The following is a 19,433-nucleotide window of genomic DNA, read 5'->3' as shown; positions in this document are numbered from 1 at the left end:
GAAGGAGCCGAGATGCCCTTCAACAGATGACTGGATTAAGAAGATGTGGTCCATATATACAATGGACTATTACTCAGCCATCAGAACGAACGATTATACATTTGCAGCAACATGGATGGGACTGGAAGAGATTATGCTAAGTGAAATAAGTCAAGCAGAGAAAGACAATTATCATATGGTTTCACTCATTTACAGAACATAAGAAATAGGATGATAGGTAGGAGAAGGAAGGGAAGAATGAAGGGGGTAAACAGAAGGAGGAATGAACCATGAGAGACTGTGGACTGTGGAAAACAAAGTGAGGGCTTCAGTGGGAAGAGAGTTGGGGGATTGGGATAGGCCCGTGATGGGTACTAAGGAGGGCGCATATTGCATGGTGCACTGGGTGTTATACACAAATAATGAACCGTGGAACATTGAATCAAAAACTGGGGATGTACTGTATGGTGACTAATATAACAAAACAAAAATTGTAAAAAAAATAAAGTAAAAAAACACAACAAACAAACAAACAAATAAAAAACAAACAAAAGAAATCCTTTCATTCTTGGGGTACCTGGGTGGCTCAGTCGTTAAGCGTCTGCCTTCGTGTCAGGGCCTGATCCCAGGGTCCTGGGATATAGCCCAGCATTGGGCTCCATGCTCCGCTGGAAGCCTGCTTCTTCCCCTCCCATTGCCCCTGCTTGTGTTCCCTCTCTCACTGGCTGTCTCTCTTTCTGTCAAATAAATACAATCTTAAAAAAAAAGAAAAAGAAAAAGAAATCCTTTCGTTCTTATTAAGGAACTCAGTGGGGAGAAAGAGGTGATGAGACCTAACTATCGAGGCATAAGGGGTACCCTGTCCCATTTGAATCATTGCCTCTTCCTTAAGATCAAGTGGAAGAGAAGTGGGGATAAATGGAACCTGAGTTGGGACCCAGGTCCTGGTTCTTGTCTTCTGTATTCAATGCCTCCAGCTTCTGCAGTTTTATCTTAAATTTCACTGGTCCTTGCATTTCACTCTCTCATGATGAACAGAAATTCAATATCAAATGATGACCAAAGTCAAGAAATCCTTCCCAGTAGTGATGCCTTTCCTTGGAGTTCTGTCCTCCCAATGTCTGACTACTAAAATCCTACACAATCATCAAGGTCCACTTTACATGTTACCTCTGCCTACATCTCCCTGGATTATCTGCCTCTGAAGAAATTTCTTTCCTTGGATCTCCTCTACTCCTTTGTGTCACTCTTACTGTATATTCTCTCTGCACACTGTCTTCAGCTGTAGTTACCCTGTGTCTTCTCTTTCTCCCTCACTCAACTGTAAGCATCTGGAGTGGGGAAACTGCGCCCTGTATATTTTTATATTCTCTCCACTGTGCTTCACACAGAGCTAAAGACTTGTTAAATAACTCTCATGCATGGTATTAAACAGGGGGAATCAATGGGCCATACAAAGAGATGTAGAAGTAGAGGTATTATGAATACTGACAAAGGACATTACTGTTTGTAGGTCTGCACATGATACTTTCAGATATGGATCATCTTGTTAGTAAATGTTGATCCCACCAGTAGATTTATTCCCATATAATATAGTAATTCATTGTTCATTCCTTCTTTCAATCAAAGATAGAGCTTTTCCTAGAGGGAAATAGACAATAAGCAAGAAACCTAATGTTCAATAATTCTGGAGTGTGATGAACCCCCAGAGGAAATAAAGAGGGTCTTGTGATCAAGAATAACAGGGAGTTTCATTTAGATAGGGAGGTTAGGAGAGGCCTTTATGGTCACTGTCATATTTTAGACTACTATGATTATGAGTTAATTCAATTTCTAACCCAAAGAATAATCAGAATAAAAACAATGACAAAGGAGAATAAAAAGCCTTCCCACCAGGGTGTATGTTTGGTCCAACTTCGAAACCTCCCTCCTGCTTGGGAGCAGGGGAAGTCAGGGCCCTCCCCCTGCCTCAGGATGGACCCTGTCCCATCTATTCCAGCCTAAGATTCAGCAAACAAAACAGCGTTAAGAGCTTTGATCTTGCTAGAGACTTGGAGACTGATCAAGGCAGAGGCCTCTGAAATAAAGCCCCAGGATGTGAGGAGCTGGGGAAGAGATGGAGACCGGAGCACACAGAGACAGAGGCTAATTGCTGGAGTCACAGGGACTCCCTGTCAGCTCCCAGCTCAGTCTCAGTGGATTCTGGGCTCTGTACTCTTTGGGGGAGTAGCTGAGGTGTTTTGGGGAGGGTACAAGATATCCTCTGAGTGACTTTAGAGACTACGTGACCCCAGTCATCCCTGGATCCTGGTCCAAGGCTAAAGACTCCCTGGACTGTGAGGTGCAGGCAGTCCGCCAGTATCCCAGCAGCCTCAGCTAGCTCCTTCATCACCAGGGTCTTTGTTTCTTTTCCTCTCCCCCTCCTCCAGGGACAGGTTGGAAGCATTTCTTTCTGTCTCATGCAGAGCAGGGGTCCCATTAAGTAAGGCTTGGGAGTGGGTAACAGGAATCTGAGACTGGCACCTGGAGCTTTTATACCCACTAACTCTTTCCTGAGCCAGCTTCCTCTTGGGATAACATGTTTTGGGTGTGTATACTATAGGTACATTAAGAAAGGTTAGTTAATCATCATGTGGGCTCAGGGTGCTGGCTAAAGCTTAGAGACTACTAAGCTGACTGGAGGGGCTCAGGCAGCTGTGAGGTCACCTATGATTCTGCCAGAATGGAGGCACTCAGGCTGGTGTGCAAGGTGAGGGGTCAGAGATCTGGGAGCCCTGGCTGAAGAGAGGGTGTGTGATGCTGGAGGGGTGGGGGAACATTGGCTGGGCCCTTGCGGGCAGGTGTCGTGGTGTCCTGAACTGGGCTGGGTGGAGGTAGATGGAGAGGAGGACACCCCCTCAGCTTAGGGAGGACTCTAGGCTCAGGGCATCTTAGAGCACATTCTCTCCAAGTGGCCCAGAGGGGAAGGGGAGAGAATGGGGAGGAGCCATTTCAGACCAGTCCAGCCTCATTCCTGAGTCCTCTACCCTCCCTCTCAGATGTCAGTGATCTGTGGGGAGAAAAGAGGCAGAGGCTGAGCAGGGTCTGTTCTCTCCTGCAGAATCACTCTGGGAGCTGAGGGGGTCTCCCTCCAGCCAGAGTGGAGGTGGAGGCCATGGGAAGACCTGATGAGGAACAGTCACCTTTTGCCTCTGTCCTGTCCTGAGACAGAGTGGCTTTGGGGTGACCAGGTCTTTAGACCATTTGGGGTCCCAGGCATCCCAAGGGTCCCATGGGTCCTGGAGCAGAGCCAAGCTCCAGGGGCCCTGGCAGACACCCCCCCCCCCCCCCATGATACTCAGGCAGGGCTGGGCTTGCTGTGGTGGGTGGGGCTTCCCCAGTGAGAAGGAAGTGCCTAGAAGGTTTCCCCCGGTTATACTGTTCCTCTGCGCACCCCTGCCAGTCATTTTGTTGGTGGAGAGATGTCTCTTCAGTTCTCCTTAATACCTGAATGGACCAGGTCTGCATGCAGGAAGAGAGGAGGGAGGGCAGGCAGAGGGCGGGAGGAGAGAGAAAGGGGCAAATGTCCTTCCTTTCACTGAACTCTGAGCCCTGCTCTACTCCCTAGATTCTGAAGGGTGGGAGAGGTGTGAAAGCAGATGTAGAAATGACTAGAAATGGGGCAAAATGGTGGGATGTAGCAGGCTGGAGAGATGGAGGTAATGGAGAGGTGGAGCCCATTGGGAGGTGGGGGTTGTCTGGGGAGGTGAGCCAAGAGGGGAGGGAGGCAGTCTGGGGAAGTGGAAGGTCATCGAAGTGGGAGGGGAGAGAGTGGGAGGTGGGCAGGGGAGGGGTCAGAGGGATGGGGATGGGTGGGGGGGAGGTGGAGGCACCAGGATGGGCAATGGCAAATGGAAGCTCAGATATGGTCAGGGCGACCAGTTGTCTGGAAGGAGGACTGCAGGAGGACCCCCCTGGGAGGAGGGGAAGCAGACAGCAGTTCAGAAGCAGAGCCTGGGAGGATGTACAGAGTAAGCCTGTGGCAGGGAAACCAAGGGTCTTTGCGGGCCCTTGGAGGGTCCCAGGAAGGTGAGGTAAGACCTCAGAGCCATTTCCCACTCAGGCTGTGGCTTGACTCTGGAGGGGGATGAAGAGGCCACCTGAGCAGCAGGGGTAAGGCAGCCATCCCAGCTCCCCTTGGCCCAAGGCACCTGCAGGGGGTGCCCATCTGGGTGGGAGCCACTGGGCTGCTTGCCAGTCTGAGCACAGAATCTAGTGGGGTTTCTTCCAAAGGGTTGTTTAGTATTTGTGGGGCGACACAGTCTCTCCCTTGACTGCTTATCAGAGCAGGTCCTGTCCTATAACTGCCTCTCACGCTGTCTATAAAGAATGCGTCGGAATTGGTGTAATTCAGGGACATTCAGGATGACTTTCTGCAGGTTTGCTCCTTGCGTGCTGATTAACCCTTCATATCCATCTGATTCGAGGGCCTAGTGCTCTATCCCAAACTTTTTAGCTATGGCCAGCTGCGTTAAAGTTTATTAGGGAAAAGCCTACCTGCAAAGGGGAAGAGGCACTAGGGACCAGGAGGGGAGGGGGCAGGGCCGGGGTGGGGGAGTCAGATGGAATTGGCCTAGTCAGAGATGAAGTTTCCCTAGGTGTGTTCAACTGAGGGTCTGAGGCTGAAGGAGATGGAGTTTCTGCATCAGGGACAGAAGGACTGGAAGGGTGTTGGGGAGATGCTCACCACAGGGGCGGGGGAATGGAGTGGGGTGGCTTCCATGGGTGGACACACTGCTGATCAAACTTTACCTGCCTTAATCTTCACAGAGGTATTAGGTAAATTTTAATAATCCCACCTTACAGGTGATGAAACTGAGGCTCAGAGAGGTTATGCGAAGGGCCCAAGATAACAGCATATGAAGAAGCAAAGGCAGGATTTGAACTTGGGTCTTTGCTCCTGAGCTCTTGCTCTTCCCCCACACCACTGGATAGAAGGTCTTACTGTTTTATGCGTCTCCCTCAGCTGCAGGCCTGGGGGTGGGGGTGAGGTGGGGGGTGGCAGGTAGGTGCTCACAAGTGTCCGTTGTGTGAGGGACTGAGTGATCTCTGAGGGCTGCACTTCCACGGTGTGGGCCACAGTCCCAGAGACTCTGGTGGCAGGAAGGGGGGTAGAGCAGGGGAGCTGCAGTGTGGGCCAGGAAACCGGAAGCAGGTTCCCTGTGGGTTTCCCTGCTTTCCCCTGCACATTCTAGATCTCTAGGATCTAGAGGACTGGGCTCTGGAGTCTTAGAAGAAAGGAATAGAGTGGTGCGTATGTGTGCACAAGTGTGTTTGATGAGTGTGTGAGAGTGTGTAAGTCTGGGTGTGCATGTCGACAAATGTTTGTGAGTGTGTGTCTTTGTGTTACATACATGTGAGAGTGTGATGTATGGGTGTGTATATGTGTGTATTTTGAGGGTGTCTGTGTGTGTGTATGAGTGTGAGCATCTGTGTTTGTATTTGCATGTGCACAGGTGTGTGTGTGTGTGTGTGTGTGTGTGTGTGTGTGTGCTGTCCCAGGGGAGCCTGAAGTCTCACAGCTGCAGATGTCTTTGATTTGTGCACATTTCCAGCAGGTTCCAGGCTGTGCTATGGGGTGGGGGGAGGGGGGAGGCCAGGAGAGGAAGGCTGTTAGTGCTGGAGGTGTGGGGGATGAGAGCCTGAGCAGTGGGTGTCTCTGTCCTGCCAGGGACAGGGTGGTGGCCTCAGGATCCTGGGTCTGAGGCTGGGTGGATACTGGGGCCTGAGGCCTGCACTCAGGGCTGCATGGGAAGAGCTCAGAGGCCCTGCTCTTACCAGGGAGAGCCATAAAGATGGGGGAGCAGGATGGGAGGGAGAACAGACAGTGGAGTGTTCAGGCCTGCACTCTCCCAGCCCCCACCCCCAGGAATTGGGAATGATGGAACATCTCTCTTATGGATTACTTCTTTCTATGTCCACAGCCCCAAAATAATGATGATGAGCTTATAATAACTACCATTTGCTGAGTACTCCAAACACTTTACATAAGCACGTCTTTCATACAAAGTTGGATGAGGTGAGTGATTTGTTCTTTTCACAAAAGTTGAAACTAAGGCTCAGAGAAGTAAGTCATTTGTGCAAAGTGAGTAGTGAGGCTAGGATTTGTACCTCATTTGAGCAGTCTTGTGCCTGCAATCCCCGAGCTGTTCTCTGCAAGGAATAAGGGCTCAGGAAGGATTAGATGATCATTGACACTTGATGGCATGGAGGTAATTGAAAGACAGTGGATAATTCCAGTAGTGAATAATGAAAAACCAATTTCTATGTGTTTGTGGCAGAGACACACTCAGAGACACACGCAGCTCATACTCAGACACTCTCTCCTTCACCTTCCCTGGGCCCCACCCAGCAGTCAGGAGCCAGGAAAGGGGGCGATGCTGGGTACGTATATTCATAAAGCTCCTCACTGAAAGCCATGAGTGTGGACCTAATATATGGACATACATGGTTGAGTTAGAGTGGAAATATGCACCAAGGAGTGGGGAATGTTTCTGTCGATATGTCTACAAACATGGGCATAGTTTTAGACTTATTGGGTATGGTCTCTGTGTGTGTGTGTGTGTGTGTGTGTGTGTGTGTGTATGTGTGCGTGTGCACATACAGGAATCCTGAAGGAGTTCAATCAGCACTAAGGAACCAGCTGCCTTCCAACCTTGGCCCTGTTTGGTGCATTTGTACCAAACCCTGAGATTTATTTTTCATCTTCTTTCACGGATAACTTAAGGAGTTTCTTTCTGGGAAGTTCATGGCTAAGATGATTGGCTGCCGTGGAGCCCTCTGCATCTGCTACAGTCAGAAGAGGTTTGCACAGAAAGAGAAACAGCAGCCGCAAGGAAATCCCCTCCTATTTTTTACCCTCTTGTCTAATACACAGTTGCAGTCACAGGTACACCACCCACAGAACCACTTCCCCTCTCCTCCAACCGCCTGACGGAAGGCACTAAGAGATGCCATTTTATTTACTTCTTCACTTCCAAGTATGACTCTTTACTTGAGCCACCCCAAAAGAGGAGAATTAAAAATTATACTAAATAAAGAATCTAGAGTGGAGATTGTGAGAAACTGGTCATTTGTGGAACTAATTTGATAAAAATGCAATGAGCTCTGACAGAGAGGAAGGCTGTTAGTGCTGGGTGGGGGGTGGGGGATGGGAGCTTGAGCAGTGGGTGTCTCTGTCCTGCCAGGCACAGGGGAGTGGCCTCAGGGTGCTGGGTCTGAGGCTGGGTGGAGACTGGGGCCTGAGACCTGCACTCAGGGCTGCATGCGAAGAGCTCAGAGGCCCTGCTCTGACCAGGGAGGGTCATAAGGGGGGAGGGGCAGCGTGGGAGGGAGGCCAGACAGTGGAGGGTTCAGGACTGCTCTCTCCCTGCCCCCACCCCCAGGATTTGGGAATGATGGAACCAGGCTGCAGTTCCTAACTCTAGGGTCCACCCTTTCTGCCTGAGGGCCTCAGAGTCCCCAGAAGTCCTTGTGTGTCACCTGCTCAGGCTGGGATGACCTGAATCAAAGTGAAGACTTCTATCTCTAGTCAGTACCACCCAGACAGGTGCAGAACAAGTCCTTGTCTCCTGGAGGCCTCTCGTGAGGCCATGTGTGCATTCTTACTGTGTTTCATACAAGCTGAGGCTTTCACACCCCTTATGCTGGGAAGTTCCTACTGAGTCTAAATCAAATCCTCGGGTTGCACTTTGTGCCCTATAAACCCAGGCTGAGTTTGTGAAATTAAAGACCAGTGTCCCCTCCCCCCAGCATGGTAGTAGGTTCTTCTGGATAGGGACTTGGGTCAGAGTGTCGGGACACTGAGAAGATGTGGGTAAAGCCTGGTAGGTCACAGAAGGTCAGACCTTTTCTGGGCAGGAGGACAGTGATCAGCAGGGCAGATTCAGAGAAGAGAGCTCAGAGACCTCCAGTTTTCCCTCTGGTTCCCCTGTCACTCCAGGCGGTGCCAGGGGAACTGGAAACAGGGGCTATGGTAGAAGGGAGATTAGAGCAGGGAAAGGGCTTCCCTGTCAGCAGCTGTGAGGAGCCTCTGGAAACACAGGACAAAGAGCACATGATGAATGAGGAGAAGGTCCTCTGGCAGCTCAGGAAGTAGGAGGAGGGGGCAGGGCTGTGGGACTCAGGAGCAGAGGGGGGTGTGTGCTGAGGATGGGGGTGTGCACAGCATGGTGTGTTGGCCCACATGTCTGTGCTCGTGGTGAACAGTCCTCTGTGCCCGGTTCTGTGTGTAGCATAGGTTGCATGGGAAGGGGGAGCTGTGACATCGGGGTGTGAACCCAGGGATGTGAGCTGGCTTCCCACTGGGCCCATGAAGTGTGCTTTGCTTTTAGGAGTGGCGGTCAGCACCCATGGGAAGACCCTGCAGTGGGAATCAAGAGCAAGTGGGTTCCAGTTCTGGCTCTAGTTCTCAGCGGGTCCCCTGTGAGGCCTCAGCTCTGGGAGCTGGGATGTCACCTGCTGTCCAACCATAAAGAAAAAGCCAGTGGCCCTTCTGTACCAGCAGCCCCAGTGCTGGGGACCAGAAAAGGGAAGGGGGCTGCAGTGGGGATGCATTTCAGGTGCCGAAGGAAATAAGGGGTTCCAGTGGGAAGGACAGCAGGAGGGGTTTCCTGAATTCAGAAATTCCTGGGCTCTTGCTGGAGCCACAGACCCCCCAGCCTGGGCAGCCCAACCTTGTCTAAGCTCCCAGGGCCCAGGGCTGGCTCTGCAGGGAGCGCCGTTCTCTGCCGCCCTCTTGTGGCCGCCGAGCCCTTAGTAGGTTGCTGCTGAGAAGCTTCCCCTCAAGTCCACAGCTCAGAGTCCCTCACCCCCTGGTGGAAATTGCATGTATCAGGAGAAAGGATGTTTGATCATCCAGCCCCACATTTCCCCCATCTCCCCTGGTTTCTGGGGGGCACTCAGGTCCTTCTTTTTTTGTTGTTGTTGTTCTTAAAGCGTTTATTGTTTCTTTCTTTTTTTTTTAATGATTTTTTATTATATTATGTTAGTCACCATACAGTACATCCCCGGTTTCCGATGTAAAGCTCGATGATTCATTAGTTGCATATAACACCCAGTGCACCATGCAATACGTGCCCTCCTTATTACCCATCACTGGTCTATCCCATTCCCCCACCCCCCTCCCCTCTGAGGCCCTCAGTTTGTTTCTCATAGTCCATAGTCTCTCATATTTCATTCCCCCTTCTGATTACCCCCCCCTTTCTTTATCCCTTTCTTCCCCTACCGATCATCCTAGTTCTTATGTTCCATAGATGAGAGAAATCATATGATAGTTGTCTTTCTCTGCTTGACTTATTTCACTTAGCATTATCTCCTCCAGTGCCGTCCATGTTGCAGCAAATGTTGAGAATTCCTTCTTTCTGATAGCTGAGTAATATTCCATTGTATATATGGACCACAACTTCTTAATCCAGTCATCTGTTGAAGGGCATCTCGGCTCCTTCCACGATTTAGCTATTGTGGACATTGCTGCTATGAACATTGGGGTGCATATGGCCCTTCTCTTCACTACGTCTGTATCTTTGGGGTAAATACCCAGTAGTGCAATGGCTGGATCATAGGGAAGCTCAATTTTTAACTTTTTAAGGGACCTCCACACTGTTTTCCAGAGTAGCTGTACCAACTTGCATTCCCACCAACAATGTAGGAGGGATCCCCTTTCTCCACATCCTCTCCAACAATTGTTGTTTCTTGCCTTGTCTATTTTTGCCATTCTAACTGGCGTAAGGTGGTATCTCAGTGTGGTTTTGATTTGAATTTCCTTGATGGCTAATGATTTTGAACATTTTTTCATGTGTCTGTTAGCCATTTGTATGTCTTCATTGGAAAAGTGTCTGTTCATATCTTCTGCCCATTTTTTGATTTGTTTATTTGTTTCTCGTGTATTGAGTTTGAGAAGTTCTTTGTAGATCTTGGATACCAGTCCTTTATCTGTAGTGTCATTTGCAAATATCTTCTCCCATTCCGTGGGCTGCCTCTTAGTTTTTCTGACTGTTTCCTTGGATGTGCAGAAACTTTTAATCTTGATGAAGTCCCATAAATTCATTTTATCTTTTGTTTCTCTTGCCTTTGGGGATGTGTCATGAAAAAGGTTGCTTTGGCCGATGTCGTAGAGGTTGCTGCCTATGTTCTCCTCTAGAATTTTGATGGATTCCTGTCTCACATCGAGGTCTTTCATCCATTTGGAGTTTATTTTTGTGTATGGTGTGAGAGAGTGGTCAAGTTTCATTCTTTTGCATGTAGCTGTCCAATTTTCCCAGCACCATTTATTGAAGAGACTGTCTTTTTCCCACCGGATGTTTTTTCCTGCTTTATCAAATATTAGTTGCCCAAAGAGCCGAGGGTCCATTTCTGGGCTCTCTATTCTGTTCCATTGGTCTATGTGTCTGTTTTTGTGCCAGTACCATGCTGTCTTTGTGATCACAGCTTTGTAGTACAGCTCGAAATCCGGCATTGTGATGCCCCCAGCTTTGTTTTTCCTTTTCAACAGTTCCTTGGAGATTCGGGGCCTTTTCTGTTTCCATACAAATTTAAGGACTGTTTGTTCCAGTTCTTTGAAAAATGTCCTTGGTATTTTGATCGGGATAGCATTGAAAGTGTAGATTGCTCTGGGTAGCATGGACATTTTAACTATGTTAATTCTTCCGATCCATGAGCATGGAATATCTTTCCATCTTTTTATGTCTTCCTCAATGTCTTTCAAGAGTGATTTATAGTTTCTAGAATATAGGTCCTTTACGTCTCTGGTTAAGTTAATTCCAAGGTAACGTATGGTTTTTGGTGCTATTGTAAATGGGATGGATTCCCTAATTTCTCTTTCTTCGGTCTCGTTATTCGTGTATAGAAATGCAACTGATTTCTGAGCATTGATTTTGTATCCCGCCACGTTACTGAATTGCTCTATAACTTCTAATAGTTTGGGAGTGGCTTCTTTTGGGTTTTCCATATAGAGTATCATGTCATCTGCAAAGAGAGACATTTTGACTTCTTCTTTGCCAATTTGAATACCTTTGATCCCTTTTTGTCGTCTGATTGCTGTTGCAAGGACTTCTAGTACTATGTTGAATAATAGTGGCGAGAGTGGGCATCCTTGTCGAGTTCCTGATCTTAAGGGAAAGGCTTCCAGCTTTTCCCCATTGAGAATAATATTTGCAGTAGGCTTTTCATAGATGGCTTTTATGAGATTGAGAAATGTACCTTCTATTCCTACACTCTGAAGGGTTTTAATCAGGAAAGGATGCTGTATTTTGTCAAATGCTTTTTCGGCATCGATTGAGAGGATCATATGGTTCCTGAGTCTTTTCTTGTTGATATGATGTATCACGCTGATTGATTTGCGAATATTGAACCACGCTTGCATCCCAGGTATGAATCCCACTTGATCGTGATGGATAATCCTTTTAATGTACTGTTGGATTCTATTAGCAAGTATCTTGTTGAGGATTTTGGCGTCCATATTCATTAGGGAAATCGGTCTGTAATTCTCCTTTTTGATGGGGTCTTTGCCTGGTTTGGGGATCAAGGTAATATTGGCCTCATAGAATGAGTTTGGTAGCTTTCCTTCTGTTTCTATTTTTTGAAATAGCTTTAGGAGAATAGGTATTATTTCTTCTTTGAATGTTTGGTAGAATTCCCCAGGAAAACCGTCCGGGCCTGGAGTTTTGTTATTTGGAAGGTTGTTTATCACTGACTCAATTTCTTCATAATTAATTGGCCTGTTTAAGGAATCAATTTCTTCCGGTTTCAATCTTGGTAGTTTATAGGTTTCCAGGAAGGATTCCATCTCTTCCAGATTGCTTAGTTTATTGGCATATAGCTGTTGATAAAAATTTCTAATAATCCTTCCAATTTCAATGGTGTTCGTCGTGACCTCTCCTTTTTCATTCATAATTTTAATAATCTGGGTCCTTTCTCTTTTCTTTTGGATAAGTCTTGCCAGTGGTCTGTCAATTTTATTGATTCTCTCCAAGAACCAGCTTCTAGTCCTGTTGATCTGCTCTACTGTACTTCTGGTTTCTGCTTGATTGATTTCAGCTCTAATTTTGGTCAACTGCTTCCTCGTGCGTGGATTAGGCCTGTCCCTCTGTTGCTGTTCCAGCTTCTTGAGGTGAGAATATAAAAACTGCATTTTAGATTTTTCTATTCTTTTGAGTGAGGCTTGGATGGCTATGTATTTCCCCCTTAGGACTGCCTTTGCAGTATCCCATAGGTTTTGGACTGTTGTATTTTCATTCTCATTGGTCTCCATAAATTGTTTAATTTGATTTTTGATTTCCTGGTTTATCGAGTCATTCCTGAGCAGGATGGTTCTTAGTCTCCAAGTGTTTGAGTTTCTTCCAAATTTTTCCTTGTGGTTGAGTTCCAATTTCAGAGCGTTGTGGTCTGAGAATATGCAGGGGATAATTTCAATCTTTTGGTATCGGCTGAGACCTGTTTTATGTCCCAGAACATGGTCTATTCTTGAGAATGTTCCATGGGCATTAGAATAGAATGAGTATTCTTTGGTTCTGGGGTGTAGTGTTCTATATATATCTATGAGGTCCAACTCGTCGAGTATGGCATTCAAAGCCTTTGATTCTTTGCTTAGTTTTTGCCAGGGTGTTCTGTCTATTTCTGAGAGTGGATTGTTGAGGTCCCCTATTATTAATGTATTTTTATCTATATGTCTCTTTATTCTGGTTAAGAGTTGGCTTGTGTATCTTGCTGCTCCCCTGTTGGGGGCATATATATTTATAATTGTCATATCCACTTGTTGAATACTTCCTTTAAGAATAATATAGTGCCCTTCTGTGTCTCTAACTATAGTCTCTAGTTTAAAATCCAATCTATCTGATATGAGAATTGCTACCCCAGCTTTCTTTTGAGGTCCATTTGCGTGAAAGATGGTACTCCATCCCCTTACTTTCAGTCTGAATGCATCTTTGGGTTCAAAATGAGTCTCTTGTAGACAGCAAATGGATGGGTCTACACTGTTGACCCCAGTCACTGTGATGTAATTTGCTCATACTGTGCCTGGTGCTTCTTTAGCTCTCAGTGCAGACCCAGTCCCAGCCCTAACCTCTCCTCCCTCTCCTCCATGGGATCCCTAACCTGTGTGTCCAGCACCTTCTCCAGGGCTTGTCAGCCTCACTTGCCTCAGTTTCCCTTTTTCCTTGCCCCCACTCATCTGTACTAGGCGTGCCAGGCAGCATGAACCCTGAGAAAGTAGGCAGTGTCCATATCCATGTGGGGCCTCTGGGAGCCCCAGGTGGGCACTGGGAGGGAGCCTGGGGCAGCCCTGGCAGCAGCCTCATCCTCTCAGCTTTCTGGGCCCTTCCAGCAGCAGCAGCTCCTGAGAGGGGCCTGGGCTCAGCGGGAGTCAGGTGAGAGGGAAGAGCCTCCTGGAGCCAATATGCAGCCCCTCCCTGGCCTGGCTCCCCTCCTGCTGCACACCTGCCTCCTTCTCTCTCTCTGCTCCCTCCCCCTCCTCCCTGCAGCCCTGTCTGCTTCCTTCCATCTTGGCCTCCTTCACCTTCATCTCTGTCAGCACATCTGTCTCTCTGTGGGCCTGTCTGTCTCTCTGACTCCAGATATTCTGTGGTCTGAGATTTCCCAGACTGGGGCTGCCCTCAGCTCTCCTTTCTGACTGTCCCCATCCCTGCCTCCCTCCCTCACTGTCTGAGGGTCTCTTTTCCCATCACATCTGTGTGAGTCTCACCCTGTGAGCCTTTCTGTGTGTCCCCCACATGTCCTCCTGTCTGTCTCCTGTGCTGCCTCCCCCACCCCTGCTCCCTCTCTGCCCTCCCTCACAGCTCTCTCCCTGCTTCTCTTATCTCTGTGTCTCTCAGCCTCTTCCCTGTCTCTGGCTCACACCCCTGCTTCCTCCCCTCTTCCCTCCTCCCCCATCAAGGTTCAGATACTTCCTATGACATCACCTGGATGGGCTCCACCTGCCAGGTCCCTATTCTGTCCCCTCCTCCAGGAGAGACTTATATCCCCAACTCTGCATCCTCTGCACCCCCAGCCCTGGGCCAGTTCTTTTTCTTCTTTTTTAAAAAAAAATTATATTTATTATAATAGCTACATACAATAGGAAGGATAAAGGGTGGGAACATGCAGGGGACATAGGAACAAGGTGACATGGCCAGGGCCACAGCTTATTCCAGGGCAGTGGGTTGAGAAGAAAAGGTCAGGGATGGAGTGGGGGACCGAGGGATGGGGTCACTGTGGCTCCAGTCCACCCACTCCCAGGAAGCTCCTGCAGTGACTGGATCCTCTTGTTTACCCTGGTGCCTTCAAATTCCATCTCTTGTCCCACCTCTGGCACTTGTGGCTCCTTATTCTGCTCCCTGGACTTGTTTTACCCTGAGGTGTCTTAAGTAGGATGATGTTTAGAGCCCGAACCCGAACATTCCCTCCTTCTGAAGGTAGTGCCCTTGTCTTGCCTGTTTCTGCCCCGTCTCCAGTCTTAGCTTTTCCCCACTTTGGGGCAGAATCTATGATTCCCCTCCTTACCCCCCTCCCTTCCTCTGGTAAAAAACAAAAGTACTAAGTCCCCAGGAGGGGCAACAGATAATAACAGGAGGGGTGAGGAAGAAGGAGAACAGGGAGCATCAAGGAGAAGGCTCACAGATCTGGAAGGGCAGGGCAGGGGGTGCAGAGAGGAGAGGGGGTGAGGGCAGTGGCCGCCCCTGTCTTCTGCCATACCAGCCCACTGTCCAGGGGGCTTCAGCAGAACTGGGAGGACAGGTGTGTGGGGTCAGGTCTCCCAGGCCACTGTCACCACTGCTGTCCTGGGACAGAGCTCACCGGTACCTCTGCTGCAGAGCTCACAGACATGGTGACGTCCTGGCAGCACATCTGCACGTGGTGGGAAATAGCAGCCACGCTGGGCGTCTTGCCACACACGTGACCCTGCACCTGTCCTCGTGCAGTTCTGTGTGTGCTGCAGTGGATCCTTCGGAGCAAAAGCTGCCACACACGTCGCATGTGAAGGGCCGTCTGTGGAGTGCACGGTGAGCATGACTGATGAGGTGATCCTGGGGGAGCTGCTCTGGCCACACTGGGAGCAGTTGTAGGGCTTGTGCACTGCACCCTCCTGTCTTCTGTGTGCATGTGACAGCTCATGGGGTCCTTGTGCTTGTGCACTGTTGGCACACTGGGCACGGGTGGGGCTCCTAGTCTCAGTGCCCCAGCTCTGGTCATTTGGATGGGAGACGTCGCTGAAGGCCTTGCTGCACCTCTCACAAGCATGCTTCTTCCAGGTGCTTTCCAGAGGCGGTCACTGTCACCTGTCACCTGTGGCCCCTGTGCAGCTGACATCACACATGGTGCAGGGTATGTATAGGGCACAGTGTGGCCAGTGAGGAGACTGTCTGCAGAAGTGAGCTCACCTTCTCTCCTGGAAACTAGAGAGGAGGAAACAAAGGATTTGTTTCGGTTGTGAGCTACTGAGCTAGGTGACCTACTTTTCTCCCTATGGATCACACTCATGTAATTGAGGACATAAAAATTATAGTGAGTTTTGCCTGGATGTTTTAGGTGAGATGTATTGGATTTCAGAATTCCAAAAACCACCTTCCTGGCTCCTGTTCCTTCTCAGTCGTGGACCCTGTGTTGGCTGCTGCCCCCATCTCTCCAGTGTTTTCTTCCCAGAAAGCCTGTCCCCTCCTTCTTGCAGGTGGTTATGAAGGCCCTGCCCCTTTCTCCTTCTTCCTCTCTGTTCACAGAGCCTGTGTGAGTATAGGTGGGTAAAGGGAAGGGTGAAGTACACATTCTTGGCCATCAGTACTGCCTAATGGATGACGCAGAATGAGGAGAAAGGGGACCAAAGTGACATCTATCCTTGGGTAGCAGATTTTGGGGCTAAGAGTTTTAAGACTGAGAGACCAGTATTTGTTTTTTAAACTCTGATGATACATAAAACATGGGTCTGTACTTGCAGCAAGGCCCTCTAGTTCATGAATTAATGTGTTATTACTCACGCTCAATCACCGTGCACACTTACTGCCTGTGAATTCATGCACAACACATTCATGCCCTGTGTGTCTTACCACCTAATTAGTACATGAAGCTACATGATTCATGAATCCAAGGGGTAATGTCATGTGGTGTGTAAAAAAGGAGAATGTTGGGGTGCCGGGATGGCTTAGTTGGTTGAGAGTCCGACTCCTGATACTGGCGGAGGATTAGGTCTCATGGTTGTGAGTTGGGTCCCATGTTTGGCTCCATGCTGTGCATTGAGCCTACTGAAGAATAGAATTAAAGAAAAGCAGAATGTTGGGAGGTATTGGTACTTTATCCAGGGGGAAAGCAGGATTGATTTTTCTATGATGTCTTTTGGTGTCAATTTCTATGGTAGGTGGGCTGCAACAAATTACATGTGACTTCTCAGTTTTGGATGGTTAGCTGAACAGCATTGTTCAATAAATATTTATTGTCTCCCTAGGCATTATGGAAGGATAGCATTTACTAGAAGAAATATGGAGCAGCAGCTTTGAAGCCTGAGCAAGGGACCTCGGCAGCCCCAACCTGACTTGGCTTCACTCAGCCTTACTGAACCAGATCCAACACTGTTGGCTCCCTGGGCTTGCTACAGCTCTCTGATCCTTAGCATCGTCTTCAATTCCAGCTAGAATGCTGCGTCAGGCACTTCGCAGATTTGGTCAAAAGCTCGTACGCAGACATCCACTGGAGGAAGTGTTTGAGTATAAAACTGGCAGAAGCCTGAGCACTCTGGATTTAGTGGCCCTGGGTGTGGGCCGCACCGTGGGTGTTGGTGTGTATTTCCTGGCTAATGAGGTGGCCAGTAATCAAGCAGGACCATCCATTGTGATCTGCGTTTTGGTGGCCGGCCTAACTTCAATGCTGGCTGGGCTGTGCTATGCAGAGTTTAGTGCCCGGGTTCCCCATTCTGGCTCAGCATATCTCTACAACTTTGTCACTATAGGTGAACTCTGGGCTTTCATCACTGGCTGGAACCTTGTCCTCTCCTTTTTTGCTGATGCATTCATTGTGGTCCAGGCCTGGTCCATGGCTTTCGATCTCCTGTTTACAAACCGGATCTCTGAGACCATGCATGAGAGCATCTCAGAGCAAGTTCCCCAATTCTTTGCAGACAATGTAAACTACTTTTTTGTCCTCTTTCTATTTTTCTTCATGGAAGTTCAATACGTGGGGCGACGTGGGTTCTTCAGAATTTTCGAAGTGTTCACATTGGTGAAGCTTTTGGTTCTCAGTTTTGTCATCATCTCTGGCTTCATTAAGGGGGACCTGCACAACTGGAAGCTCACAGAAGAGGACTACATACAGGCTGGACTCAATGGCACCTCTAGCTTGGGCCCTCTGGGCTCTGGAGGATTCATGCCTTTTGGCTTCCAGGGGATTCTCCGAGGATCAGCTACCTGTTTCTATGCATTTATAGGTTTCAGCATTATTGTTACCAGAGTCAAAGAATCACACAATCCCCAACATTCCATCCCCATGGGCATTGTGGTTTCACTGCTCATCTGCTTTTTGGTGTATTTTGGTGTCTCTGCAGCACTTACACTCATGGTGCCTTACTACCAGCTTCGACCTGGAAGCACCTTGCCTGAGGTATTTCTCCATATTGGCTGGGCCCCTGCCTACTATGTTGTAGTTATTGTAATGTTTTGTAATGTTTTTGTCTACACCTACAGGAGCTTTACATTCCCCATACGTTTGGTGATATACATGATGGCAGAGGATGGCCTCCTGTTCCCTGTCCTTACCGGGATCCATGCTAAGTCATATGTCTATATCGTGTCCACTGTGATCTTTGGCATTATTGCAGCAATCACGGTATTCTTCTTTGGACTCACTGATCTTCTGGAACTGAGGTCAATTGGGACTCTGATATCTTATTCGCTGGTAGCTTTTTGTGTTCTCATAGTCAGGTATCAGCCTGAGAGAAGGAAGGAGGAAAATGAAGAGCTGCAGGAGAATGGGGGAAATGAAATGCAGGTGCAGGAGGAGAATGGACCTGCAGCAGAGAAGCTGACTCTACAGGGACTATTTTTTCCAGGCAGCCCCACCCCCACTCCACTCTCTGGCAGGGTTGTCTATGTTTGCTCCTCACTGCTTGCTCTGCTGCTGACTCTCCTCTGCCTGGTGCTGGCCCACTGGCCAGGTCTGCTTTCTGGAGACCCAGGTCCCATCACAGTGGTTGTGCTGCTCCTGGTGCTCATCACTGGAATCACTGGGGTCATCTGGAGACAGCCACAGAACTCCGCTCCCCTTCCCTTTAAGGTCCCTGCTCTCCCTTTCCTCCCACTCCTGAGCATCTTCCTGAATGTTTACCTTATGATGCAGATGACAGCTGGACCCTGGCTGAGATTTGGTGTCTGGATGCTGATTGGTTTTGCTATCTACTTCAGCTATGGGATCCAGCAAATCCTGGTCACTTAACCGTACTTAAAGGCCCAGACTGTAGACCTTGACTTCTGCAGTGCCAGTACATATTTGCCCTGACGTCATCAAACCTGAATGCAGTCTTTTCACCTGCAGAATAATGGGAGTACTCTTGAGCACATAGAAATCTAGGACTCTCATTACGAGATATTGGTGAGGGAACTGTAATAGAGCTCTGTATTTTTGGTACAGTGAAGGATGTGTCTTTGCTCTTCTTTTTATTTTACTTTTTTTTTTTTTTTACTTTCTACTTTTCAGTTGTGTCTATAGCTGCTTGCTGGCTTTTACAAAATTAGTACTAAAAGAAACTTGAAAAAGTGTTTTCCTTTTCCTTGGTTAAATATTCACTAATGAAGGGAGTGCCTAGCTGGCTCAGTCAGTAGAGCACCACTCTTGATCTCAGGCTGGTGAGTTTGAGCCCCACATTGGCTGTAAAGATTAGCTAAGAAAATATACGGTAGCAGAATTACTGGATCATATGGTAGTTCTGATTTAAGTTTTTTGAGGCATCTCCATAGTGTTTTCCATAGTGAGTGCACCAATTGACATTCCCACCAACAGTGCACAAGGGTTCCTTTTTCTCCATACCTTCGCCAACACTTGTTTTTCTTGTCTTTTTTATTTTAGCCATTGTGACAGGTATAAAGTGGTATCTGATTGCAAGTTTTATTTTTTTTAATGCTATTATTTTTTAATGATTTTTTATTATATTATGTTAGTCACCATACAGTACATCCCCAGTTTCCGATGTAAAGCTCGATGATTCATTAGTTGCATATAACACCCAGTGCACCATGCAATACGTGCCCTCCTTACTACACATCACCAGTCTATCCCATTCCCCCACCCCCTTCCCCTCTGAGACCCTCAGTTTGTTTCTCATAGTCCATAGTCTCTCATGTTTCATTCCCCCTTCTGATTACCCCCCTTTCTTTATCCCTTTCTTCCCCTACCGATCATCCTAGTTCTTATGTTCCATAGATGAGAGAAATCATATGATAATT

At 48.1% G+C, this 19,433-nt stretch overlaps 1 protein-coding gene across 12 annotated transcripts; it reads left to right on the top strand.

The window, feature by feature from the left end:
- Positions 1-3,370: 3,370 nt before the first annotated feature.
- LOC103665222 (cationic amino acid transporter 3-like) lies at positions 3,371-19,052 on the top strand. Of its 12 annotated transcripts, none has more exons than XM_040642225.1 (5): positions 3,371-3,478; positions 5,943-6,037; positions 14,826-15,014; positions 15,264-15,336; positions 16,448-19,052. In XM_040642225.1, exon 5 carries the CDS (start codon positions 16,636-16,638, stop codon positions 18,424-18,426), a length of 1,791 nt encoding a protein of 596 aa, XP_040498159.1. In that variant the 5' UTR covers positions 3,371-3,478; positions 5,943-6,037; positions 14,826-15,014; positions 15,264-15,336; positions 16,448-16,635; the 3' UTR covers positions 18,427-19,052. The 12 variants fall into 12 exon arrangements, with proteins under 12 accessions (XP_040498159.1, XP_040498165.1, XP_040498166.1 ...); XM_040642223.1 differs by lacking the exon at positions 3,371-3,478 and adding an exon at positions 3,755-3,989; XM_040642226.1 differs by lacking the exon at positions 3,371-3,478 and adding an exon at positions 3,755-4,052.
- Positions 19,053-19,433: the final 381 nt, after the last annotated feature.

Source organism: Ursus maritimus, unplaced genomic scaffold (genome assembly GCF_017311325.1).
Source record: "Ursus maritimus isolate PB19 unplaced genomic scaffold, ASM1731132v1 scaffold_26, whole genome shotgun sequence".
Taxonomy (NCBI): Eukaryota; Metazoa; Chordata; class Mammalia; order Carnivora; family Ursidae; genus Ursus; species Ursus maritimus.
This window is presented reverse-complemented; position numbering and strand designations above follow the sequence as displayed.

Bases quoted from the DNA above. Each gene is read 5' to 3' on its own strand.
- LOC103665222 (XM_040642231.1), top strand. From the start codon at position 16,636: ATGCTGCGTCAGGCACTTCGCAGATTTGGTCAAAAGCTCGTACGCAGA.